The following is a 26,947-nucleotide window of genomic DNA, read 5'->3' as shown; positions in this document are numbered from 1 at the left end:
AGTCTTCTGAGACCGATGTCTATTCGATTAAACAATGTTGACGCAAGGCTTTCTACAGCAAACAGCAAATTTTGAAGTGCCAGTTGAATGGGTTAGACAAAAATTGGTGCTGCAAACTAGGACTAATGTTTGGAGAATATAACATTAACTAGTTGTCAAGAGGCAGCAGACTTCAAGTAGAGCGTATTCCGTTAATAGCGATTGTGAAGGAATATCAGGTCAGGTTGCATGCAGAGTGCATTTCAAAGTTGATATTAATGCCGCACTTGCATAACGTCTGAGCTAAGCTATGAATCAAACATTACAACCGATTTATTTCTTTATTTTCATTTCCCTTTTTTACCCTTGATATAATGGAAGGTTGAGCGAAAAATTGCGGTGTAAATCTTAGACGATGGAATTCACTCGACTCCAGTCTTTAGCTGTTGCTGTGCAAATTTTTCTAATTATTATGCTCTCCCAGATTCCAATATGATTATAATAATCATCACTTTCATCACTCACAGAATAAAATAGAATTATACCGAAGCTGAGAGGCTCTGAGTTAAAACTTTGTTCCAAAAAGTTATACAGCGATGTCCAAGGGCATTAAAACGAGGGTATTTTCGCACACGGTCGAAGCAGTTAAACTTTAATTAAATCTGCAATTAGACCTTCTGAGGAATTTCTTGACAATTTTTCGTGCTGGCATTTTATTTCAACTTCAACTTGATTGCTGCATCAAGACACTCTGAAATCTCACTTTATTTTTCCTCTAATTTCCGGTGTCGAAATTCCCTCCATTTAAGTTCAGTTTTCTTCGCTTACGAGAACCACAAGATCGCGAGGGCCTCAAACCTGTAAGTTTTTTTTCCACGCGTCTTAATTTACGAAGATTTGATCATCGCGAAGGTTGCATTTAAGTGAAGTTAAACAACGAATTTTAATCTTATATTTTGTAAATTTATCGATGAATGGACCTTGATCGTCACTTTGCTACCTCTTTATAAGAAGGAACTTACTTCAAGATGAACTTGCATTGATGCATGATTCTTATAATAGAAGTTGTAATTATGGTCTGCCTAATAGAGTTGCGATAAATATACTACCATATAACATAAAATAAGTCAGCTTATTTTATGTCTTGTGAATATTGCACGTTTTTTCGTTTCGCGTGCTTTCCTTTCTCAGGCTTCCTATTGTCCTAAGCGATATTTTTCCTGTGCTATGTTCCACTTTCTGCCCTATATTATGTAATTTTCATAGCTATATTTTGTAATATTTATGTAGTAAAGTGAAGGGTACACTATTTCTGACGCTAATTATTCGCCGTAATACGAGTAAGATTCATACATTTCAGAGCATTACATACATACATTAGTATTGAATCGCTTCTCAAATGTTAAAATTTTCCGCTGTTGGGGATGATAAATGTATAGAATAATTTTAAATTAACATATTAGGAATTGAAATTAATTATTAGTTCCATGTGTTTCCTCTGAGGCCTATTTTTTGGTTTTTAGTCTACAAGACGGAAAAATATCTTTTAGATTTTTCAAGAACCTGAATTTGAGAATTTGAAGTGCAGTCGCAAAAGCAATACAGTTGTGTAGGTAGTTAAATGTGTCCGATTGGAAGCATTGAGTATTACTTTGGTAACGCATTGGGTATTACTTTGACAGATGGTAACGCATTCTTAGATGAGCATGCTTAGAGCTAGATACAAAAGTTTAAAAACCCGAGTGATGCAAACGTAAAGCTAAAGAACGCAGAAATGAGAATTGTATTTGAACTGATAACTTTTCTGACATTCGATCTGTCCGTTCCATCTAAATTTTATGCGTTGCGACATGAAAGCGTTTGGAAGACAAAAAAAAGCAAGATGCATGCTGAGTTAGTAATGTAAGCAGGTTAAATGATTGCAGGGTGTTAAGAAAATGTCCAGACGTGTAATTTTTACTGAAATTATGACCAATCTCGAACATGTTAACTTGGCACAATTGTTTGTTCACATTTTGAAATGTATGACTACGACTCTAAGCAAATTCAAAACTATTCTTTGGAAAAATTGAAATTTGCGGAATTCGCAGCACCGCGATACTCAAAAGATTATTCCAGGATCAATCGTTCGCTGACTTTCGCTCTCCCTCTGAGTTCAGGAACTATAAGTAGCTGTCCTTGTCTACTTGTCGGGCAGTTAATGTCAGAAATAAGCAATGACGTCCCTCGAATGGTTATATGGTGAGTGTCAAACTGCAATGCCGCATACTATCATACAAGCACGGTAGAATATTATTACTCTTGTATCTTAATTTTACATGCATCACCATGAAAATTCTTTGTCATGACTGATGACTTGATTTAACTATCATATAAATTTAGGCTATCTTATCAATCACTTTTAGAGAAAATTTGTGTAATGCAAGGCAGGTGGTACTGTGGTAGGTAGGTAGGCTAGGTAGTAGGTACCATGTTAAGATCATAAGATGTCATATTAGTGTAGTAATTAACTATAGTGATTGTCCCTGTGAGGCTGTGAGACTGAGTAATATTCAGTCTCACAGGGCTGTGAGACTGAAGTTTGCTTTATGTCACTCTCCAAACATTGCACTACGTGCCAGCAACAATGAAACGTCACAAAATATTGCCATGTTTATTTAAAAGCCTTTAGAATGCAAACCTAGGGTAAACGCAGTATATTCCGTCGCATTAAGGACTCATCGAGAAATGAAAAACTATAAAAAAATAACCGTATGCGTTACTTAAGTTCTGTTTGCTTTATGTGACTCTCAAAACACCGCACTACGCGTAAGCAACGACGAAACTCACAAAATATTGCCATATTTATTTAAAAGCCTTTAGAATGCAAACCTACCAAATCCCTATATTCCGTCACTGTGTGTGGCTATATTAGGCATGTGGTGAGGTGTATTCCGTCCACGCTTCAAATTCTACTGATACGTAATGCATAGTGGCAAAGCAGAGAGTTTTTTTAGACTCTCCCTCAAGTTCATTTTTGAGTCCTATAAGTAGACCAGTAAAGGATCCTGAATACTAGCATCATCGTACTTAAGAAATTGGATTAAATCTTGGGTAAATGAGGAAATTAAAAATGAACTGATTCTAAAAAAGCTGTGGTTTGCCACTATGACGTAATGCCGTCATCCACGTGTTTGAATTCCATTCGCTGTGTTAGCTGTATTGGAATACAACACGGCTTTGAATTAGAACACTAATGAATATTAGTGTTCTAACAGATATAATGATCTGTGTGTGTCCAATTCAAGTTCTGATGGAATTAGTTTTCATGTGTCTAAATCCATTTCTCAACTTGATCATCTATTAATTTATTTACCACTTGAAATCAGCAAATACAAGTATACTTAAAGGATTTCTTATATATTCACAGACGTATTTAAAAGTCTCAAACCATAATATTCTTCCTATACAAACAGTTATTCACTATTTGGTAGAGCAAGGTCAACTGTCAAATTTGACACATTTTTTGATGATCTCACTGGGTAGCGTGCATTGTCTCTCTTTGGATCTCAATATTTTCCCGCTAGATGGCCGAGACCTAGTGTTTTGGCAGTAGTTTGACGCGCAAATGTATGACGTCACCATTTCAACCATCAACGAACGCATGGAACTAAAACCAAGCTTAATATAAAGGAAAAACTAGAGAGGTGACGGAATTACCCATGATGTCAGAATATACCGCGTTTACCCTACCAAATCCATCTATTCCAACACAGTGCGACACTGTGTGTGACTAAATTTGGCATTTTGTGAGATTAATTCTGGCTGCGCTTCAAACTCTACTAATTCGTAATGCCGACACTCTTGTGTTCAAATTCCGATTGGCGATTGCTGTGTGAGCTGTATTGGAATACAACACAGCTTGGAATTAGAACACTATTGAATATTGAACACTATTTATTTGGGCTTTTAATTAAGAACTATTAAGCTTTTAATTAAGAAAATTTTAATTTTTGCACACAGCTTGGAATGAGCTGTGTGTGTCTAATTCCAAGCTGTCTTGGAATTAGTTTTTATGTGTCTATAACTGTCTCGTAGCTTAATCATCTATTGATTTATTTATGACTTGAAATCAGCAAATACAAGTATACTGAAAGGATTCCTAATATATTCACAGACTTATTTAAAAGTCTCAAACCATAATATTCTTTCTACACAAACAGTTTATCACTATTTGGTAGAGCAAGGTCAACTAACAACTTTTGACAAGTTTTTCTATGTTCTCGCTGGGTGACGTGCACTGTCTTTCTTTGGATCTCAACATTTTCCCGGCAGGCGGCCCAGACCTAGTGATTTGGCAATAGTATGGTGCGCAAGAGTATGACGTCACTATTTCAACCAACGACAAATGCGTGGAACTAAGAAAAAGCTTAATATAGAGGAAAAAAGTTGAAGTGTCGGAATTACCCACGATGTCGGAATGGGAGCGCAGCCGTTCACCACCAATTTTGTGCACTAATAAGCCCTGAATGGAACGCCTTGGATCTCTCTGGACCTACACCAATCAGCCGTGCACCACTCGGCTTTGTCCTCTTCCAGCCTTGACCACCACCTGCCGTGCACCACCAGGCTGCAGATCGAATATGACTTCCGGGCATCGTTAAATTACGTAATTTTACGTTCACCGCATCTGAGGTTAGGTTTCAGATAGCATAGTTCTGTTCCAAAATTTATCGTCCTTTGACAAGTGGCCGTTCGACCGAGGGCTGGTTCGACCCACGGCCTAGATACGGACGGCTTGAAGTGTTGAAGGCTACGTTCCAGAAGCAGGAATCATGATGGTCCATTACATCCAGGGCAGTGGTGGTCTTCAGCAGGCGACCCGTCGGAATATACCGCGTTTACCCTATAAAACCATCACTGTATGCGCAACTCGAGTTCTGATTGCTTTACGTCACTCTCAAAACACCATACTATGCCCCAGCAATTATGAAACATCACAAACTGTTGCCATATTTATTTAAAAGCCTTTAGAATTCAAATCTACAAAATCGACAAATTCCGACGCTGTCTGTGACTAAATTTGGCATATTGTGAGACTCATTCCGACTTCACTGAAATGCACTGTGTGATGTCCATAGACTTGCAGACAGAGCGCTTCGTAATTCCAATGCCCTGTGTCCAAATTCTGACACCCTGTGTAAGCTGTATCGGACTATGACACAGCTCGGAACGCGCTGTGTGTCTAATTCTGAGCTGTATCGGAATTAGTTTTTATATGTCTAAAAACCGTCTCTTAACTTAATTGATTAATTTATTTACCACTTAGAATCAGCAAATACAATTATACTTAAAGGATTCCTAATATATTCACAGACTTATTTAAAAGTCTCAAACCATAATATTCTTTCTACACAAACAGTTTATCACTATTTGGTAGAGCAAGGTCGAACTTTGACACGTGTTTCGATGTTCTCACTGGGTGACCTGGACCTTTGCTCTGAGGATCTTAACATTTTCCCGCTAGACCTAGTGTTTTGCGGAAATATTGCACGCAATAGTATGACGTCACTATTTCAACCATCTATGCATGTGTGGAACTAAGATAAAGCTTAATATAAAGGAAAAAGTTGAGAAGTGTCAAAATTACCCACAATGTTGGAATATAGTGCATTTACCCTACTTCAATGCTCCTGCCAAAATATCCTGCAGAACGTGATGTTAACAAGTCAACCAAACATGTTTTATTGAAGATTGCATAGTTGCAGTCATTTAAGAGTTGTCAGACTGCATTATCACGTGTTCAGCTGCTACTAAAGTAAAGACAAATGTTATTGTTGCTGTTTGACTGTTTTTAGGGTAAAATTAGAGATTTGGGATAACACATGCACAGGACTTGGTAAATAGTTTGCGGCTCATAAATGGCTCTTCATGCGCCGAGATATGGAATTCATGGCTCAGAGAAATGGAATCACAGCTAGCAAATCCATAAAACCACGGCTTGAAGAATCCAGTCTTGGCTTACTAAGTAGATCTATTCCATGCTTCTCCCATCCAGGCCAATTTCCAGTAGGTATATTTTATCATGCATGGTGATGATGGTGTCAAATCAGCCATTTTTAGACTCGATCATGGTGGCCACTGACCAAACTATTTTTTTGCCAACTCACTTTCAGACTCATTCATAACTTCATAATTCACAGTAACTTTTTGTTATTCTACAACACAGCAACTGAGATGGCATGTTTTAGGCATTTCAAAGGTTGTTTTGTTTAAATGTTCTACTCGTGATTAGATTGATGTTTTGTATCTCAAGTTAACAATGGCAATCGGAATGGCTTCCAATTGCTTTAACCATGACTGAATGAGAAGTAAACGATAGCCTGTTTTATGGAACAGCTGTTAGATTGGGATTCAGTCACGTGATTATATATAATGTAAATGAGTTTGATCAAATTCTTGTTGATTCAAATTTTAGCAATTATTTTTAGATGACAGTCATTTTTTACAGAAAACATTGTAAATTTAAAAAAAAAAGAAATACTGGCTTGTTAACCATAAAATAGCTTTCTATATTATGTACAAAGTTGATAGTCATTCAGTTGAGGTCAAATTTGCTATCACAGTCATAACAATTGTGGAATTCTAGGAATTGGATGGTCATTTAGATCAAGCAGGATGGCAGGAGTGCTCCAGTGCTACTCAATTTTGTAATGACCAAGTGCGCATTAATTTTTTGTTAAGTGAAATTTTCTGCCGAGCAACATAAATGTTATCAGAATTCTTTGTTCTTAATTAATTTTTTTTTTTTTTTTGTTAACTAGAGCCTTTGCTAACTGAGGTTCTACTGTAGCATTTTTAGGGTTGTCCCTTATTGCCCCATCACGCAGAAATGGCCACCAATTTTTATTTTTTAATGTGCTATGCAAATTCTGTCAATCATGTTTTTAAGCCAACACCTGTGTGCAACTTTTATGCAAGTAAAATTTTTTACTACAGCAAATATTATTTTTGCTACAGACCATATCAGAGGTACTTTTCCAAAATCTCACTTTTCACACTTTTTTTCGGGTATTTATTAGAGGTAGTAAATGTATGATTTCTTAACTTGCTTTATGCTACATACTGTAGATAGGAAAAATGTTGAACTTCAGGCCACTATTTTTAGTTTTGCAATGGGTACCTATTTAAATTAGTTTAGCCGTTACAACATTTCTACGAAATGTAGGACTGTTCTGATTTACCCTGTCTGTTCCTTATTGCCCATTTGATGGTATATACGCATATAGGTATATATATACACTCTAACCAATATAAATTGTGTCCATTCATTCACATATTGCAAAATATTCTAATGGATAATAATGTTCACTCTAAAAAAAATGAATTTGCATTGCAATATCCCTGTGATTTGAGTGCATAAGATAATTACTGATTGCTTTACTGCATAAGATAATTACTGGATTTCTTTACTGAGAAAAACCTAATTTTTATACATGTTTTCAGCATGGTATCTGATTTCCTGTACCCTAATGTTGGGGGTGTGGAGGAGCACATTTTCCAGCTTTCCCAGTGTCTGCTGCAGCGAGGTCATAAGGTTGTGGCGGTCACACATGTCTACAAGGATAGAAGAGGCATCAGATACATGACAAATGGTCTCAAGGTTTGAGTTGTTTTTCATAGCTGGCATGATTTAGTGCATTATGTTTATGATATTAAGACAATAATAATATATGATCAATGACTAATAATAATATCAGCCTAAAGCCAAAAAATTTTTGTCAGTGTCTCAGTAACATCTGTAACAAGTGCAATCAATATTGGAAAAACATGACATTAGGGCAAGTGGCTTTGAGATGATGTGTGCCAGCTGATATATAGATTTTATGGAAGAATAAAAAAGCATAAAATTTTAAACTAATAGTACAGATTTATTCCTGGTCTAATCTCAAGGCCAAATTGAAAGTACAACATCTATATATACCTACATATTTGGAAGCCAAAGATATGCATCATTTGTTTAATTAAACCTACTGTGCCTGAAGATTATACTTTTCAGCACTTCATACTGCTAAGCAAAACTGGCATTTTTGCATCAAATACTCAACAAATTATTTCATTTATGCCTATGCCTATTTCTGTTATTGTGTTTGTTTTAACACTTCCAATTCTTTTCTGTAAAAACAAAATATTATTGTTTTGCAGGTTTATTATCTTCCCATTCAGCCATTCTACAACCAGTCAGTGCTGCCCACTTTCCTGACGTCTGTGCCGCTGCTGAGAGACGTGCTGCTCAGAGAAGGCGTTGATGTTGTTCATGGCCATTCTGCCTTCAGCACCATGGCTCACGAGGCCATGAGTGTGGCTTCAGCCTTGGGCATAAAGGTGAGACTCTCTACTAATACAAGGACATTCATGCAAGTCACTCAAATGATAGTGACCAAGAATTGATCTTGATGGCCTTTTCTATTCTGCAAGCCTTTTATTCTTAATCGCACATTATTTTAGAATTATATATATTTCATCATTGTAGAACAAATAGAAATTTTCAAAATTTACATTTCAACAGCTCAAGCATCTCAATTTAGTTTATTGTTAATGAATTCATTTAAATACAGGATAAGGTTTGATTCATTACAGATAGAAGCTTAATATTGAAACAGATGCCTGGGGCACTTCATTTATTTATTTCAAGATGGAAAAGAAATTTTAAACCTGCTGCACGAAATTAAATGAATTTTAAATTGAAACTAGTTTTTGAAATTGATGGTTTCTGAAATGTTGAAGGCAATAATGAATTGTATAAAACTCTTGGTTGGGTTGGGTGCACAATCAATTTTCTTGTCTGTCTTACGTCTCCGTATAAAATATAATGAGTTACCTATTAGGTTTTCAGTGACTTTGGGTCTGTTAAAAGTGTAAAAAATACAAAATTTCCACTTCTGTTCTATGTCATGAATTGCATTTGATACCTAGGTATATTTTACATTGAAAGTATGAATGACATTTTTTTCCAAGATCACCAGCATTCGAATTAAGAGCATTCAGTAACACAAACATTGCATAAAGTTATGCTGAAACCACCATTCACAAAACATCATACACCCAGGCTTCTTTTTATGCAATCTTATTTTCTTTATGCCTCACACGTCTATAGAATTCTTAATGGCGATAAAATTTGATACTGGAACCTTGGTGAATAATGTATCCTATGTTTTTTCTGGCAGACAGTGTTCACAGACCACTCACTGTTTGGTTTTGCCGACGTCTCTGCCATCGTTACGAACAACTTCCTCACCATGTCCTTGGCATGCGTCGACCGGTGCATCTGTGTCTCCTACGTTGGGTATGAGTTATATAAAGGGAAATTAAAACAGCCAGGGAGAGCAGTTGAATGGTATACAGGTTACATTAGAATGTTGTTCGCATTTATATGATCTACCCTTTTGGTTGCTCAGTTTGCTTAGGACATTTGGGATCTTTTCTTTGTTCCTAGCTTTCTCTCATTCCTTGCTTAGTATTGGCTTTCTTTTGAAAGGAAAGGCGAACACCCCATTTGTAGTATTAATCAACTATACACAACTTTTGAGGTTAGAGTAGTCTGGTAGAGTCGCCCATGTTCAAAAATAGTTGATTTGCTAAAAAATCTAAGTTAATCCAGGGCTGAATAATAAATCCCATATCTGATATATCTGCATAAAAATATGGGTGCAGCCGTGGGTCATAAATTTGAATATTAAGCAAGCCTGGAACTCAGCCTGTAATAACGACCAACCAGGCTCAGAGCTTGAATGTTGCAGACCCCATTCATATGCCATTTAGCAGACCAGTAAACCGGACATGAAGTGGGACTTAATCGCAAGAATATTTCCTCTAGCATATTGGTATCGGAAGGGAATATGAATTCATTGTGAAGTTTGGGCATTGAGCATTATTAGCACCTCTTGGAAGTTATATGATAAATGCCCTTCAAAGTTTTTCAAGTAACTTTTTCCAGGGGTGTACCTTCATGAATAGTATTCACTATTCACTATCTTCATTAATTCTTATATGCAGGAAGGAGAACACTGTGCTGAGGGCGTCTGTTCCTCCCCAGCGAGTCTCTGTCATCCCTAACGCGCTGGACACGAACGCCTTCCACCCACGCCCTTACACGGGCCCCCGTGATCGTGGTGAGGGCGTGGCATGCTTAATTGTTCCTGCATAAAATAATTAAATTTGATTTGACATTTGAATTTTGTATGTTTGATTTTCACGCCTCTAACCAGTGCGCGGAGGATACTCTGTAATATCGGTATTGATCTTACCAATGTTCATGTGTTTATATTCATATTTTGTTCGAATCTTGACTGCAGTGTAAATTCGAAAAATATCACTATGCCTAAAGCGAACAAAATTTTTTCAGTATGTCAGTAACATCTGTTGCCGTTTACACCATTTTCCGTTTTAATCTCAGATGATGACAGACAAAATATAGCAAAATACATGTGTCAGTTGAAGCCAAGAATGACCTTGGAAGGTGCAGAAGTATAAATCAAAAGTTTTCAAACAACATAATCTGATATATTTTCAGGAAATCAATTCTGAGAGAAGAATCCAATTGTAGTTTCACACTACTTTGAAGTGTCGATTTTCGTGAGGAAAAACATATTTTTTTAGAAAACAATACTATTGTTTTATCTCTGTATGAGGTTCGGACTACGTTAGTCATTCAATTATTTATTAATAAGTCCATGCCATCTCTTGATATTTGTAATTTGCAGACCTACATGTACATCAGGGTTAGTGTGTAACTGAAGAAAAGAAAAATCTTTAAAAAAATGAGTGTTGTTTATGGTTTTATGTAACATTTGTTACAGTGGTGGTGGTGGTGATGTGCCGGCTGCAGTACCGTAAGGGTGTTGACCTCCAGCCTCCGATTATACGGCATATCTGCGCCCGGTACCCCAACGTAAGTACATCTTTTTCTTGTACTGTAGTACTATATTGTGCTGGAGCCATCATACCTTCTACTATACATTTATTTATTTGTAATGATCCTTTTTACAACACTTCTCTTTAACTTCACTTCATGTTGTTTGTTTGTCTGCTAAAAATCTTATAATCAATATTTAACACACTTCTACTTGAAATATAAACATTTATTTGCATCATTGATTATAATGCCAGTCATTGAAAACTTTTCCTTTGAACCATTATACTATTTGATTGATAATGATAATTATACACTTTGATCAGTAGTTTCTAAACTACGAGTTGATCACGAGACGTGCAGTATCGCTCTTAATTCGTCCTGTCAATCATTGTGCTATATCCATCTCCCTTGTAGAATTCGTTGTTAGAGTTACTATCACATATTATATATTCATGATTGAATATATACTTTTATTCATATTAAAAGATTGTTTATGAAAAAATAGTTTTGATGCATAAAGTTGCGTGGTGCAATGTAAGTTCAATAACAAGTAATCGACCATTAAAGGAAGAAAATTTCGCTGCTGCATGAGGTGGGTTTAAAATATTCATCACTTTTTGCAGGTGGACTTCGTGATCGGTGGTGGCGGGCCAAAAATGGGCCTCCTGAGCGAAGTTCGGGACGAGGTGGGGCCAGAGCGCGTGACGCTGCTGGGGCCCGTGGCGCACGCCGACGTGCCTCAAGTGCTGGCACGAGGCCACGTCTTCCTCAACACGTCACTCACTGAGGCTTTCTGTATTGCCATCTGCGAGGCCGTCGCTGCGGGGTGAAGCACGGGCTCGTCATGCCTCTTAATTAAAACCTAAATCTCAAAAACTAACATGAACTTCAAATGGACCTTTGACTAATTAGAGCTCTGGTACCGTCACATTATATTTAGCTTGCCGAGCCTTTCGAAAATTGCTGGGGTTTAGAAAAACACCAGTTATTATTAATTTATTTTTTTTTTTGGTCAGGCGGTGAAATAGTTTACTGGTTGAACACCGTTATACAAATAATTGAATCGAAATCAAGCTTGCACTTTTTTCTGTTACTTCTATCTGTACGACGAGTGCAATATATTCTTGTACGATGGGGTGTGACAAGTGGCAGTGTTGCATACGGCGATGTTGTGTGTCAGTTGCAAGAGGTAATTTGCTCCCTGTTTCGCAGGTTGCAAGTTGTGAGCACAGATGTCGGAGGTATCACGGAAGTACTTCCTCCCAGCCTCATATGCCTCGCTCAGCCAAACGTCAAAAGTGAGTACATCTTGGGAGCTTCAATCCAATACCTTTGACTTGAAGCCAGGTTATAATTTATCGATGTTTTAATTTGCTTGTCATACTTTGGAGCTGGACACTTTATAAAAATTTCTCTTATTTTCAAAATTATTTTTAAACTTATGACAAGTAAGAAATTCCTATTTGATTTCAAGTATGAAGCATGGTGATCCCCTTTTTTATTTCGTTGAGAGCCTTCCAACTGATCGATATTGTTGGTCAGTGAAAGTAGCGTGAAGATCAATCCGTAACCGTTCTCAAGCTAATCCGCACTCACTTCCTACGCTTAACTACAATTTCTCTTCTAACGCCGAACAAAATAATTTGTCCCCAAACTGAACTGCAGTCTGTTCCCACTCTGAAGCACCTCTTGGGTGCAACATCTCTCCACCACACACAGTTCCGATGTTACACCCAAAAGATCACAAGGTGCCCCCCCACCTACACATCCTTACAACTTCCATAATCCTCAGGTCTATGCAATGCATTAGAAGGCGCCATTGAGCGTGAAATGGCGGGCACGAGAATGTCTCCTGAGGAGCAGCACCGGCTGATGCGTGGCCTTTACAGCTGGCCCGATGTCGCCCTACGAACCGAACGCGTTTATTGCAGCGCCATGTGGGACGAGCAACAACCACGCCCCCTGCTGCGCAACAGAATTAACAGGTGGATACATTTCAATTCGTCAATGAAAAACTAATTTGAGTCACACGCAGCACTGGATAATGTCACGTTTCCAACACTTGTCTCTAATTCCGATTAGTTAATGAAGAAAAAAGCATACTTTGCGAGTGATGTAACTCCTTATCTGACAGATACATGGAGCAAGGTGGACTGCTAGCGGGAGGCTTCATGGTTCTATTGGTGACATTGCAGGCTCTGATTCTTGCTCTATGTGACATCTTTAGGCCCTCAAATGTGAGTTTCCCGATTTAAAAGTTTGTATAGTACCTCAATATATTACGTTAAGCCGTTAACAAACGCAGCATATTTATAGAACTATCATATTTTGCTCATGTATTGTGCTGCACTTTACCATGATGAAATTTTAATAATACATGCCGCGCATTCACCGAAGGCAAGCTACATCTTTCGATAGTACCATTTATTTTAACGATACGGAACAAGGTAAGGACTACGTGATCTCGTGTTCCAGAATATCGACAAGGCGCCGGACTTTCCAGTGCCGGCCACCCTGAGTTCTAAGCTCGTAAAGACCAACGCATCATCGAGAGCCATTCCACCACCAACTAATGAAAAACGTCAAGCGATGAAAGACAATTTTAGAGGTGTGCAATGCAATGCGGACATTTCCAATAGTGGCCATGAATTTGAAATTATTGTGAATAGTCGCGCTAAGAAGTTCATAGGTGAAAAATCGCACGATTCGCAGGCACTTTCACGTGCCGTACGGCTACTTGATAATGCAAATTTATGTAAAAAATCTGTTAATACAAATGCAAGTTTGAAGACAGACAGGAAAGCATTAGATAATGAACATAAATTCAAGTATAATTTGCGTCGAAGAAAGAATGACTGTGATTATTAGTATTATCAATGGCTATAAAGTTACTTTATCATTTCGTTGCCAATAACGGAAAAATAAAATCGCTGTTCCCTCTTGAATAAATAATATATTCATTTAACATTTTATAACATCAACTGAAGCGAACTTTCCTTTGTTTCTTGCTTGGTGGCGGCATGAGGTATTTATCTTGGAGTTCTTTCTCTATCTTCCTCCTCTTGCCACAGTCTTCCTCGTCGTCACTGTTGACATCCGACTTATTCTCCAGCGGGTACACGCCAGAAGTGTATAATGGTTCCCCCCTGGGCACACTGGGGTTGTACGTCCACTTGGGGAATACTCGTTTGTAAAGATGGAGTAGAATTGTATCTTGCGACTTCAGCGTGCCGTTGAACATACACTTCATGTGACCATGTGTACCTGAAAAAAATATTAATTTCTATACATGTGATATCTAACAAATTTGAAGAATTTTTCCTCTTTTCTTTGTCTTGCACACGAAATAAAAGAACCTACCCCCATTCACCTACCAAACTCGTTAAAACTATTATTTTGTTCAAAAATTTCCATTCCCAAACCTAATCCTCTACTAATTGTCTCTATTACAACAAATAATCTATGTTCATAACAGTCGTTCTAGCATAACTAGTATAACAAATATATGGTCAGAAAAAAATACCCACCTAGGGCTTCTTTAATGTTGCCTTTCCTGCCCCACTTAGTTCTGAGTTCAATAGGCTTGAACCAGTTGATGTCATCGCGGTCGAAGAACATGTAGCGTACCACCACCGATCGTTTGTGGATCTGATAAAATATCCATAATACATTTCAAAATCTATCATAAAATATAGCTACGCTCAACAATGACATTTTTTGGCTCGAAAAACTTCGTTCGAGAATTTTTAACTGCTTCTCTATTGTAGAATTATTTCATATACTAACGATAGAAACACATTTAATACTGCAAACACAAATTTTTTAAACAAAAAGCTAGTCCAATATTGAATTCTGCGATAAACGTACTTTGAAAGGATGGCCAGACAAGATAATCCGCTTGAGAACGCATCTGTCCGCGTTGACTGTGTAAACAGAGCCCGTGGCGACGAGTTCTTGTCTGTTGCCAGACAGTTGACGGAAAGCCAGCACGGAAGCGGGAGGGAAGGTGACAGGAGCGTACATCGATGCCACCACAGTCATGCCGGGATGAAAGTAGCGGCAAAACTGCCAGATTTCGGACAACATTAGTCGTAAAGTCGTCAAATATATTTAATCTTTGCTACATCGTGTGCACGGGGCACTTAGATTAAAAGGGCAATATCATGCCAACCCTGAAATTCCTTACCGAAACTAAAATTCTTGTCATTTATTTCCAGCAGGATATTTAATTCTCATAAATACAACCAGAGTGATAATGCCCAAAGTGAACTAACTTACTATCCCTCCCGTATATCAGGTAATTTCCACTTCATGAGTGCCTTGCCTTCGTTCCCATTCATTAACACTTTCGACATCATTTATTAAAACTTGACAAATGCCTTCATACATTCAAACTCAGTTATACCCACTTTCTGCTTATCACCGGCGGTGTGGTCACTGAAGATGGGTTGGTTAATGTATCGCCTGAAGCCGACATGGAAGATGAGTCGGTCTTTGGACTTGATAGGGCGCGTGTGACCAACAGGATGAGACTTGAGCACCAAGTTTACGAGAGACATCTTAGCCTCGTGCAACAACAGCCCAAAGAGGACCAAAGGACTTCCAGTGACCTTGTGCTCCTCGAAGGCGTGTGTTGGAACCTCCTTTATGTACACAGTTACGTACCGGCCACACTGATGATGAGAAAGAAGAATATAGGACACAAATTGACACAACGTGGTAGAACTTAACCCAGCCATCAAATTTTTGGGTTCGCTGGCAGCACATAAAATATGCTACAGACCGAGACCCTACAGAGAAAGTACTATATTGGCAGAGCCACCAACCAGATAGATTGCGTTAAAAACAATTTACAGTATACATTTTTTTTTAAAGCTAGTGCAACACATGTTTGACCAATTGCTTATAAATAAATAGTTTTGAGAGGGCGGGTGTAATCTTTCAAAGGTTTTTGTTGCATATTCTTACATCATAGTGACATCCTGTAGAGCATATGCTCGTGTACCGAATAAACAAACCTCGACAGCGTTGTCTTTGAGCTTAGCGTCAGCAAGAACACGTTTCCTATAATGTTCAAAGCGGGGGATGTGGAATATTTTGCTGTAGTCTTCTGGCAGGTTCTCATTGAGGTCCCAAGGTGAGGATCTGAAAGACTCCAGACCCCGGTACTTAATGAAGCGCTCTCGTGCTGGTATGTCACGCGGGGTGTCCACTTCATCAGGAAACTCGAGGTCTTCCCTCATATCTGTTCCGGAGAAGTCAATAATACCAGGAGAATGAGTCAAATGATCTCTTTTACTTCGTTTTAATCCCTGAGAGAAATGCAACTGCTAGGTCTCAAGACGCTTTATTGTCCTTGCAAAACGATTCTTTATACTTCAACTACACTTTTATGTATTATTTTAATTAAATGAAACAAAGCATTTAGTTTATTGAGCTCATGCGGCGCACTCAACTGAACGCGTATATGATCTCTTTGTAACACGACTGACCTTTCATCCTTTGGTATTCGTCCATCTCTCGCTGATAGTCCATTTTATCGTCGTAGGCATCTTCTCCATACTCGGAGCTGCTCACCACCGACATACTGCTCATTGCAGGTTATGTTAGTAACAAACCTGGCATTAATTGCTGTGGAGACAGCTTAAAATATTCGTTTTTAGAGTTACTGTAACAAATATTGAAAGATCGCTCATGACGAAATAATTTAAGCGAATGGCATAAAGTGGCGTGGGTGCAATGCAAGTTCAATAGTAAGTTATCAACAATCAATGGAAGAAAATGTTGCTGCATAAATAGGGTTCAAAATAATTTGATTATCATAGTGGAAAGTTCAAATGGATTTTTACAAGTGAACAAACGGACGGTAAATGGCATGGCAGATGCGATATAATGCCGTGGTGGACAGGAATTTGAATGACGTCGCCGACCTAATAAGTCGACCAAACTAGAGCACAGGCAAGAAGAGACAAGGCTCGAGTGTATCGTACTCGCCGATTAAGGCTTATCTAGGGGCAGGACTACTCTTTCATTGCGGGTTGTGTTTTGATCTCTTAATTGTCACAGTGAATGCAGAATAGTACCTATCGTCGTCGTCGGGGGCGACCATGCTTTCTTCGTCGTCAGATCGAGCGTCTGGAGGTTGAAACTCGTCCTCTGAGTCATCAGACTCTTCCTCGTCACTGCAACCACCGAAGTCTGCCAAAAACACTACAATTAATTCTCTCTACAATCGCCTATCATTTCGACAGCAAAATGAAGCTTAATGAAATCTTCAAAAATTATTTTAATGAATAAGTAAATTGCACTAATTAAATAAGAAAGTTGGCAATTTAAAAGCGCTACCTAATAGTCTTTCAAATGAATCTAGTTTGCGCAGAATGCCTCATTGGGCGTGGAGAGTCAACTTGCACTCATGCAGGAAGGCTAGTGTACATGTGCTGTTTAGCTGTTCACTTTTCTACGACTCGGGAAGTCTCAGCAAACCAAAAAGAAGAAAAGCGGCCTGATAGGTTAAGAAGTTATTGAAATGATCTGCCTGTCTGATCAAGGCAAGCACAGGTATCATGCTACATTGAAATTAACGATTCGTGTGTTCAGTAAACATCATCAGGACATTGATATACATTGACTGGAGAGGTATCCTAGCATCTGGTTGGTTCTTACGAGGAACTATACTTGAAATCTCTTCTTTAATAAAGTGAAGCTCCTCAGTCTCTGCACGAAGGCCGAGGGCTCCACTATGATGAAGAAAGGCTATGAAGCAGTCAGAAGCCTCTAATTCGGGAAGACTCCAACAATATTTTTTCTGAGATGCATAAAATGGAGTTACTAAGTCTAAATAAGCAAACGGTACATTCTCGATAAAGCGTCTTTGTCGACACCCTCATGTTTGGTGTGAATGTGTGGCAAGTAGTAGTAGTAGTAGGGGAGAGGTTTCTAGCGCTTCAGATCATGTGGCAATGTATGGATGACGAGTGATAGGTTAGACCAAGCAGTATCTGATGTGCAATGAAAGTCAATTATCCAGGTGCTAAAGTTCTTGGGAAAATAAGAAACTACCCAAGTGCGTCACTCACTAAAGACGTCACTCTCGTATCATTTTGAAATTAGTAACTGGTGATCTAGTAGAATTTTCAAGTTTTGGATACATATTGTTCAAAGTTCAATGCTACTTAATCTTTCAGCTATGATAGCCTTGTCTTACCAAAAAATCTTGAATCTGATAGTACTCCGTCTATGTTTAATTTTGATATTTACATTACATTGATGACATGAGCTCCAGATTGATGAAGAAATCTGGTATAGAGACTACATTGCATACACATGCCTCTATGTAGACATTAGCTACGAGTCCAGTAATAACCAGTTTGATTAATTGTGTCTCGCTACATGCATTGGCGACTTGCCTGTAACATACACCCCACATAAAGCAGCTCCCATAGACAGGATTGTAGATTCAACGCTAATAACGTGTCTCATGTCTCCAAACGCACCCTGCTTGAAGGCTTCATTATCAATCATCCACGCAGCCTGATAGTCGGACTTGGCGCAGTAGGCACCAGGTATGCGGTCCTTCTTTATGGGCACCGCCGTCAGGCTCTTCAGGCTCCTGGCCGTCACGCTGCTCGCCCCATCGTCGCTGTCTTCTCCGTCACTCTCCTGCCCGCTGTCGTCACTGCTGCTCTCTTCGCCTTTCACGTCCTGAAATTTTAATAAATTAGCCAATCGGTATTCATGACTCTGACACATAAAACCATAGCCATTTTTTAGGATAGAAAATAAAACTCGTGTCGAACTCAAACTCGTACTCTTAGTCAAAATATTGCCACCAGTGTGGTAGTTTAGCCATACTAAGAACGAGATGATCAAACATTTAGGTACTGATTGCATAGATATAAAATTCTCCAATAAAAATATTTGTTCCATTTTTGTGTATTGATACAAGTTTCAAATCTTTTGTATCACATGCCGAACAAGAGATATCATCATCATGTTGGTTTAAGCTTTCAGAATGCAGAAATGATATGAATGCTACGGAACATAATAGAAATTGATCAATCATCAATCGTTCAAGTTGTGTCCAGATCCGACGCACCATCTTCAAACAAGACGCAATTAGCGATGCAAGTTCGAAATAAAATCTGAGAGTTACCCCTATTACAGTCAGCTAAAACCTAGCTGAATAGGAGTTCCGGAAGTCTTTACAGGAAGTGAAAACCAGAATGTTAATTGACGAATAAAATTAGACAATACTTCATAAGGTTAATTCTTAAATCCGTCTTGATCTAGGTACTGAGTAACGTCGAAGAAAACGAGCAGGTATGACGGTAACATCGCAGAAAAAAAAAGAAATTTAAACTAAAAAAAGTACATACAACAACATCACTCTTCTTCAACATCACTTTACATTAAATTTGAAAGAGAATTTCAACGGCAAATGATTATGTACTTCCAAGTGCTAGTTGATAATTAGCACTAACATCTCTGGTGGCAGCCAGGCTACACTGATTGTGGTCGGGGCGGTAGACAATGTCGTCTGCTTTGGTGGCGACATTCGCCTTCCTCGAGCCTCCCAAGATAAGAGGGTGAGGGTCAGACGAGTGCTCTACCACCTTCAGGAGCTGGTAGTCCCCCCAGCCCGGCAAGTGGACAAGGTCGTTGGGAGAAAGGCTTGCCCCTCGAAGGAACCCTGTCACGGCGAGCGTACCTGTACTTCCACTATCGACCTGAAGAAGGAAATAAATACCTAGTAGCTGGAGATTATTTCTGGGTCGAAACGGACACTACGAAATAGTTAAATAATTAATTTAAACGTCTCCAAATGTAAAGAAATTAAGCAGATAAATTTAAGTTAATGGGCGGGGAAGTTGGTGAAGAACAGTATATGAAACAAATACACAGTAATTTAGTGATGAATATTTAAATAATATTACATCTCTCATCTTATCTCTCTCAGAATAACAATAAATAATTCTCAAAATAAATTTTGACTCAACATAATCAATTTCATGTCAATTTTCTTTAAATTGGTCGAAGTTAGGTCAGCAATGTATTTGAATTTGGTGTTGGATGTTTTAATATTAACAACGAAGCTATGATAAGTATTTGCAATCAAAATTGGACTAACGAAAGGCGCACCAGTCATTTAGTTAATATGTATCGCTATTTATAAGATGAAAATCCTACTTTAAATATGAAAATTTCTAAACTCATTCCATAATTTGACTCATGTACGTACATTTGTATGGAAGCTGAGCTGGTCTGCCAGGAGATGAGGTCTATGGTCCCGGTAGAACAGTGCACGCTGCTTTTGGGACCCAATCTGTACAACATCGTAACGGATCAACACTCACATTAACTTCAGTAACCTTCTCATAACTGCATGAATAATTACCCCGCAATACAGTTTCATTATCAAGATGAAAGACCACAGAATTGAGCGAAAGTAGCATCGAGAGAAATCGCTGAGATGCTCTAAATATATTTAAATAGATCCATGGAATGTCTCAAAATGATACTGTTATTCGCCGAATAATAAACCCGTTAAGTAGTGCAGGGTGGAATCCTCGTTCGGGGAATTTTTGGTTGCTTTTAGATCCTAGACCTGCTCCAACTTGGCAAGCAACTCGAGATCATTTTCAATCACAATTTTATTTACGTATAATTATGATCACGAGTCACTACGTCTTTTTTTTCAAGTATAATTTAGTAAAATCAGCAGAAAACATATTTCAACTTACACATTGCAAATAGAAATTCAACATGCAATCAGAGGTCGATCATTAAAAATGGTTTATACAAATATATTTGGCGCTCTTTGTGCGTTACAATAAAAAGTTTATCACTATAGCCTCTATCAAAGCATCATGACGTAACAAGTAAACAAGACCCAAAATACACGCCAAAATAAGCCATGTTTTTTGTAATTGAATCATATAACCGGCACAGAATCATATATTCGGCTCAAGAATTTAACCATTTAACCACAGATAAATGTTTAAATCATCATGAATTTGATGATGATAGGGGGGAACCATCAATTTAGTTCATAGGAAACAATATTGTGTAAACGGATATCTTACTGTCTGCACTGCACACACTTTACCTGTCTGAGGCATAGGAGTGCATCGCCAGGCTTCTCCAGCAGATGCACTTTTGCTTTGTCATCGCCAGGAAAATATTGACGAACTTCCTGCATCAGTTGCTGCATGCACCGTGCTGCTCGCTGCAAGAACGCACATCATAAGCACTTTTATTTGCAAGTTATCGGTTGGTGCGCGGAACAGTCATACATATCAATGCAAAGGTTGTGCACGCACTTGATTGATGCAATTTTTGTGCGTGTACTTGACCTTTAAGAAGTCTCAGTAAACATATGAAGAATATTAATAAAAAAACACTGCAAATTACTCTGAACAAGATAACCAAGAGATCATTCATCTATTGCTGTACATGATTTATGATACCAGCGCGTATTGGAGCGTTCGCTAGCAGTTCAAAAAGCACCCTCACTAACAGGTTTCTCAGCAGTTTACAAGTTGGCATTTGCTTTATTTAGGACTATATGTAGGTTCTCTAGAACTAGTATACTGTTTTTACTAGAAAACTAAAATCGATGAATTGCTTGCGTTAGGCGGTAGTATTAAGCACCACCTGACTAATTAAATATTTCTACTCAAGGAGAAGGATTCGTACAACACAAGACGCTTGCGAGGAAGCACTTACCAAAATGATTTTTGTAAGCGCTTTTATCTCGCCCTTTAAATTATCCCACGCATGGATTTTTATGAAATTGTTAGCAGTCACAATGTTAGCATTAGCAATGTCTAGATTTCTTGATGATATAGTAGAAGCTCGAATATAGTCATTAATACAGTATTTAGTAGCTATATTACACAGCATATACGTATATATGGCAAGCCCCCAAACAATTTAGTATAAACAAGGATGCTGAAGACATGACTAATTACAATAATAACAAATCACACGGCACAGAAGAACAATGGTTGCACAGTATGGGGGATTAAGTACAGAACACAGCTACAAAAGGTCAGCCAAAGACATTCACACACATCCCAAACAAAATATTTCGATTTCGATTGTAGGTTCAACTTAGAGCAGTTAATAATGTTTGAAAATTTAACCTTAACATGTAATTAAATTTGATATATGTTAGGAGCTCAAGATCATACGCACTCAGAGAATAAAATGATGAAAGCCTAATTGCAACACCATATCCGAAAACCTTCATTGATACGCGAGATCAATGCTTTTGACTAATCTTAAAATATTTGAGACAAGTTCTTTGGTAATAGTAAATTTCATGTAAAAATCTTTCAAATTTAAGGTAAAATTGCCTCCATCTTCTTTCTGTGAAGGCACACATTCCGCCAGTTAGCATTTACTTAAAGTTTGGTTTGAATATGACTAGGAGCAAAAACATCGAGGTTACAGTCATTCCTTTTCTTTGACTCAAAAAAGAACTGATTCCGTGTAAGATAAAAGTCCGTAACCAATAACATTTTGCAATTATTTTTCTTGCATCACATCCACAAGAGAAAGGCACTAGCATTATACATAATAACACATAGGTTGGTTAGCAAGGAGCAAAAATAGCAAACCAAGCAGAACAAAGTTACTCTGGATGAGGCATGTCGTGGCTGTTCTGAAGTCAGAGCAACAGAGCCACTCAGACTCAGACTTTGGCTCAGAGCAGATGACAGACTGTCTGCTGTCGTGGGTTCGCCCTGCGTCGACGCATTAAAAATATTTGCCATTGAGATGACTCAAACTCCATACGAGTGAGTAATTATTAGTTATCAGCTGAATTCTGGAATAAATGTTGAAGTCTATTGTCAGCAATAGTTTCAAGCTACCTGGAGAGAACCTGATCGATCTTGATGAAAACTATAGCTAATTAGAACAACTCTGAATCATGTAGGAAGATTTTAAAGCGCGCAGATTAGATTCAGGAAAGAGAGCGGACTTCTGAGGCACCTTATGTGCAAGGTCGTGATAACCCAGGGCGGCGTGGACGGGCGTGGGCAGCCCCTGGGCCTTGACGGCGGACAGCACCCGCTGCTGGTCCTCCCCCAGGTGCAGGTCCTCATCCGTGCTGCACGGCCACACCAGCAGAAGAGTAGTGCACACCTGCACCACAAGTACTGTACAAGTAGTAACGGTATGGTAGTAGTACCAGTGGTAGTAGTAATAATAAGGCATGGCAAGTTCCAAGTTTCTTGCATCGATATGATCAGCAACCACCATACTGGCAAACTCTTAAGTGTTTCAATTACTTGATACCAAGAATTTTAAATTTGATGTGTTTTAGGTCTGTAAATAGTTGATGTTATTCCGGAATTGGCATTACAGCTGAAAGGGAGCAACCACGGGCCTTTTCCTACTCTTACCTATATGGTCATTTAGTTCAAGCAGCTATGTCGTCAACAGATCATATCCAACAACACTACGTTTCAAGCCAGCATATTGAATAAAAACAATAAAAAATTTATTCTCAATTGAAGTGAAAATTTAATGCATACCTACTCGTGAATTTATTCATCAGATGATTCATCATGGGCTAGGGAAGACACGCCTTACAGTGGAGTCTCAGTTTAAGCATTCTGCTATGATAAAGAAGTCCCTCCAATTCCAATACAACAAAGGTCGAGGACGCACGCAGCTCGTTCAGAATAACCAAACGGTGAGATGGAATGTACAAAGTAAACTTGCTACAAGCAGGGTTGTTAGTAAATTTGATTTCATTAGACTAACCAAAAACTTTCATTTTAATCCAATAAATATCAGAACAATAACTATAATAACAGCGTTGATAAATTAATATTATCAACTAAACATTCTTTTCTTGCACCTTTCCACAGCACCTATACTGACCTTGACTGTGTCCAAGATGGAGTAGAGGTCATCACACTTAGGAACGACGAATGCAAATCTTTGCTTGAAGCGCGTGCAGCTGTGAACAAAAATTCCTAATTAGCATCAAATTCTTCACGAATTGAAACAAAAAATAATACTAAGAACATCAGCGATCAAAGTGAAACTATCACAAAAGCGCAGTGCAGGAGAGCGGCCGTAGTTGGGCTCTCGACAACAATGCTGGTCAAGCTTGGTTCTATCATCAGAATGACGTGCAAAACCTTCTGACTAAATGCATTCTATGACGCATATGGCATATAGTAAAAAAAAGTAGTCAAATACTCCTGAGAAATTTGATGAAGCTGGCATTTGCTTGCTCAGAGAGAAAGAGGCGAAGTCATGAACTGAGAAATAATCCTAGGAGAGTAAAATCAAAATTAGGATTCAGTAACATCTACTATTGATATATTGACAAATCTTGGTAGCACAGAATTTAAAACTTGAATTAACAATGATAGGTGTTAGAAGTAGCAATAATAGGCCAACAATAACATCTCAAATACAGCAACAAGCTGTAAAAAAATCCCAGAATTTAACTCAACGCCAAAATATGAGGAAAATTATGGTGCGTTTATGAAGAAATTTTGTTGTTTCGCACAGAAATGAAAATTCACTTATTATATCTCAACACCAATTTTTTGTTAATGGGTATTAATAATGAAGTTTCATAATGAAATATTTTCATTGGTACATTATTATACCAGGAAGTTTATTAGAGTCCATTCTATTTAAGCTGTAGAATATGCGGAAATTTACTTCTTAATGATCATCCAAGCCAAATGGTATATAGAAAATTATAGAAGTAATCAGGCAGTTTTGTTTTTATCATTCGATTGATATACACTATGAGGAGCTAGTGTGTGATGTTTTGTGTGATCATCTCATCAACATCTCACCTGACGTGTGTGATGTTTTGCTCACTGACTGTCACCACACTCTGAGCGTCAGCAGCCCTGAGAGCAGCTAGCACTGCCTCCTGCTGCAGGGATGGGTCCAGCAGCAACACACACACCAAGAAAGGTGGTTGGCTCTCTAAACATGTAAGAAAATTTGATTATATTCTCCTTAAAAGGATTAAAAGACACAAGAAAAAATAGAATTTAATGTACCTATGGTGCCTTATCATATATTAAAATTCAAAAATGTAACATTTTTTTAAATGTGATGCTTTTCTGGCATAGAAAATCAGAATGAGAAAATGGCTCATTTCCAATCAGCAAGTTACTACAATTCTTTTGTAGAACTTGATGCTTCACCTGTTCCCAGTTTCCTCTTCTTCATTAGATTCTTCTCTTTCTTATCAGCCCTGATGACCTTGACTTGATTGCGGCGCTCAACTCGACTCAGGTCATGCTTGGCTTTGCGACTCACAGACTGAATGCTCAGGCGACCTGAAATGTAGTTCATGATCATACTCTATAACAAAAAGCTGTAGAGCTTCATGAATGTGAGAAAAAGTTACAACCTAAAAGATCAGAAGTTTCTTAGTGGATTGGAAAATCAAATTTCATTGTAATTTGAGAATACCTGTCAGTATAATTATTACTTAATCTTAGAAATGAGGCAATAGCCTAATAGGTACAGAACTAGGTAGCAGGAGGACTAGTAAGGTATGCTGAAATTGGATAGAATGGTGCAGCATTAGCATTCCAGATACAAAAATCTAGAATTGATTATTACTGCATAAAAAATTATATCAAAATCAAATACCTAGGTACTGCCAATATAAATGAAAGCTAACCCAAGACCTGCCAAAAGATTTAGACAAGCAATACTATGGGTTCAGAAAAAATACCATGAGAGACTGAGATTCCCTACTGGGGACAAGCCAGAACTACAACTTATGTGAAGCAAAATATAAAAATACTACCATTTCAAAATTGAGGCAAGCCATTTTTCATCACTTAATCAACTGCAGTTATTATGAGGATATACAATTCGAGTTCCAATAGGAGTAATCTCAAAATTAAACTCAGGAGTAAACCCTTACAATCATGACCTCCAGTGAGAAATTTACATACCGGGTACATATTAGCTAGTCCAAACTTAAACTTAGACTTCACAAATTTTGCTCAATTCCTGTTAACTCTTTTAAAATATGAACCAAGAATTAGTGGACTGCAAATATAATCTTAAATCAAATAAAACAGCATATCACACTAATAGGCAAGGAATTTACAACCTTGATGCTTTAATAATCCACTAAGAACATGAATGCTTGCAAAAAGTCTAAATAAAAAAGTTTAAGATCAAAACTAAACCACTATTATAAAGAATTTGCAGACAGTCTGACAGCATTTGATGGCAAAACAGAAGTAATCATTAAGAAACAATTATTAAATTGCAATTAGTAGGTATATAACAAACTCACCCTGACTCAAAGACTTGATCTGTCCCTTGGTTTTATGACCAAGCTTATTATGCTTTTTGTTTTGCTGCTTGAGGCCAGAAGCTCGATGCACTGATTGAGCCATGGTCCACTATTGGAGAAAATCTTTTCTTTCTGCAAGGCAATTACCATATAAGTATAAAATATTTTAATCACATGCTACAGCCAAGGCCACAGGCATAACATTAACATACCTATTACTAATAAATCAAGTTTTAGAAACATCTTAGAGCCTAGGCATGGAATACATCAACTTTCCAAGCCCCAACCAAGACTAGGCCACCCACTGTCCCACCCCCATTTGAGTGGTTCCATTTTTCAAGACTATTGGGGTGGCAGAATTCCCAATTCATATATTATATAGTATCATAATTTGAGGTGACTTGGACTATTAACAGGTTGACTTGGTCAATAATTTTTAGCGCTTGCCTTTGTGCAATACAAATAGTCATGTAATAATAATATAAAATATATATCTTTATTGCTTTTGTTAGTTACTGTCAAATGACCTAATAAATGCAGAAACCGCTATTATTATATTATTATTAGTCTTACTGTTACTTAGTGTAGAATTCTAGAGGGATATTAAATTAACCAGTACAGATGGCATATTGAAAAGCAGGACCTGAAAGCTTGGAAAGACCAGGAACTTTATACTTTCAGTCCATAATTTACCTACATAGGTATCCTATCCCTTTCCAGCTGTAATTGGCCAATGGGATTGTGATGTTAAGCTCTTTCCAGCT

At 37.9% G+C, this 26,947-nt stretch overlaps 2 protein-coding genes across 4 annotated transcripts; one reads left to right on the top strand and one right to left on the bottom strand.

The window, feature by feature from the left end:
* The first annotated feature begins 2,099 nt into the window (after nucleotides 1-2,099).
* Nucleotides 2,100-13,835, top strand: LOC108676731 (phosphatidylinositol N-acetylglucosaminyltransferase subunit A). 2 transcript variants are annotated; one of them, XM_018164862.2, is made up of 11 exons: nucleotides 2,100-2,220; nucleotides 7,465-7,621; nucleotides 8,164-8,343; nucleotides 9,186-9,304; nucleotides 10,015-10,130; nucleotides 10,818-10,909; nucleotides 11,497-11,699; nucleotides 12,086-12,171; nucleotides 12,666-12,858; nucleotides 13,008-13,110; nucleotides 13,349-13,835. In XM_018164862.2, exons 1-11 carry the CDS (start codon nucleotides 2,180-2,182, stop codon nucleotides 13,739-13,741), a joined length of 1,683 nt encoding a protein of 560 aa, XP_018020351.1. In that variant the 5' UTR covers nucleotides 2,100-2,179; the 3' UTR covers nucleotides 13,742-13,835. The 2 variants fall into 2 exon arrangements, with proteins under 2 accessions (XP_018020351.1, XP_047736857.1); XM_047880901.1 differs by lacking the exon at nucleotides 2,100-2,220 and having other exon boundaries at nucleotides 7,551-7,613.
* On the bottom strand, nucleotides 13,807-26,353 carry LOC108676730 (pre-rRNA-processing protein TSR1 homolog). Of its 2 annotated transcripts, XM_018164859.2 has the most exons (17): nucleotides 26,184-26,353; nucleotides 25,069-25,203; nucleotides 24,709-24,844; nucleotides 23,771-23,849; nucleotides 22,874-23,026; nucleotides 22,516-22,623; nucleotides 20,982-21,101; nucleotides 20,115-20,198; nucleotides 19,357-19,602; nucleotides 18,370-18,577; nucleotides 16,957-17,071; nucleotides 16,366-16,460; nucleotides 15,892-16,118; nucleotides 15,283-15,546; nucleotides 14,741-14,938; nucleotides 14,401-14,521; nucleotides 13,807-14,137 (listed from the first exon to the last, which is right to left on the bottom strand). In XM_018164859.2, exons 1-17 carry the CDS (start codon nucleotides 26,284-26,286, stop codon nucleotides 13,851-13,853), a joined length of 2,679 nt encoding a protein of 892 aa, XP_018020348.1. In that variant the 5' UTR covers nucleotides 26,287-26,353; the 3' UTR covers nucleotides 13,807-13,850. The 2 variants fall into 2 exon arrangements, with proteins under 2 accessions (XP_018020348.1, XP_018020349.1); XM_018164860.2 differs by lacking the exon at nucleotides 22,516-22,623.
* Nucleotides 26,354-26,947: the final 594 nt, after the last annotated feature.

Source organism: Hyalella azteca, unplaced genomic scaffold, assembly GCF_000764305.2.
Source record: "Hyalella azteca isolate HAZT.00-mixed unplaced genomic scaffold, Hazt_2.0.2 contig6568, whole genome shotgun sequence".
In the NCBI taxonomy this organism is placed as follows: domain Eukaryota; kingdom Metazoa; phylum Arthropoda; class Malacostraca; order Amphipoda; family Hyalellidae; genus Hyalella; species Hyalella azteca.
The sequence above is the reverse complement of the archived record's forward strand: the minus strand, read 5'-3'. Positions and strand labels throughout refer to the sequence as shown.

Excerpts from the sequence above, each read along its gene's own strand:
- LOC108676731 (XM_018164862.2), top strand. The coding sequence starts at position 2,180 with ATGTCAGAAATAAGCAATGACGTCCCTCGAATGGTTATATG. Across the intron at positions 2,221-7,464 it reads GTCCCTCGAATGGTTATATG|CATGGTATCTGATTTCCTGT; the intron begins GTGAGTGTCAAA and ends ACATGTTTTCAG. Across the intron at positions 13,111-13,348 it reads ACATCTTTAGGCCCTCAAAT|AATATCGACAAGGCGCCGGA; the intron begins GTGAGTTTCCCG and ends CTCGTGTTCCAG.
- LOC108676730 (XM_018164859.2), bottom strand. The coding sequence starts at position 26,286 with ATGGCTCAATCAGTGCATCGAGCTTCTGGCCTCAAGCAGCAAAACAAA. Across the intron at positions 24,845-25,068 it reads GAAGAGGAAACTGGGAACAG|AGAGCCAACCACCTTTCTTG; the intron begins GTGAAGCATCAA and ends TTACATGTTTAG. Across the intron at positions 23,850-24,708 it reads CAAAACATCACACACGTCAG|CTGCACGCGCTTCAAGCAAA; the intron begins GTGAGATGTTGA and ends TTTTGTTCACAG.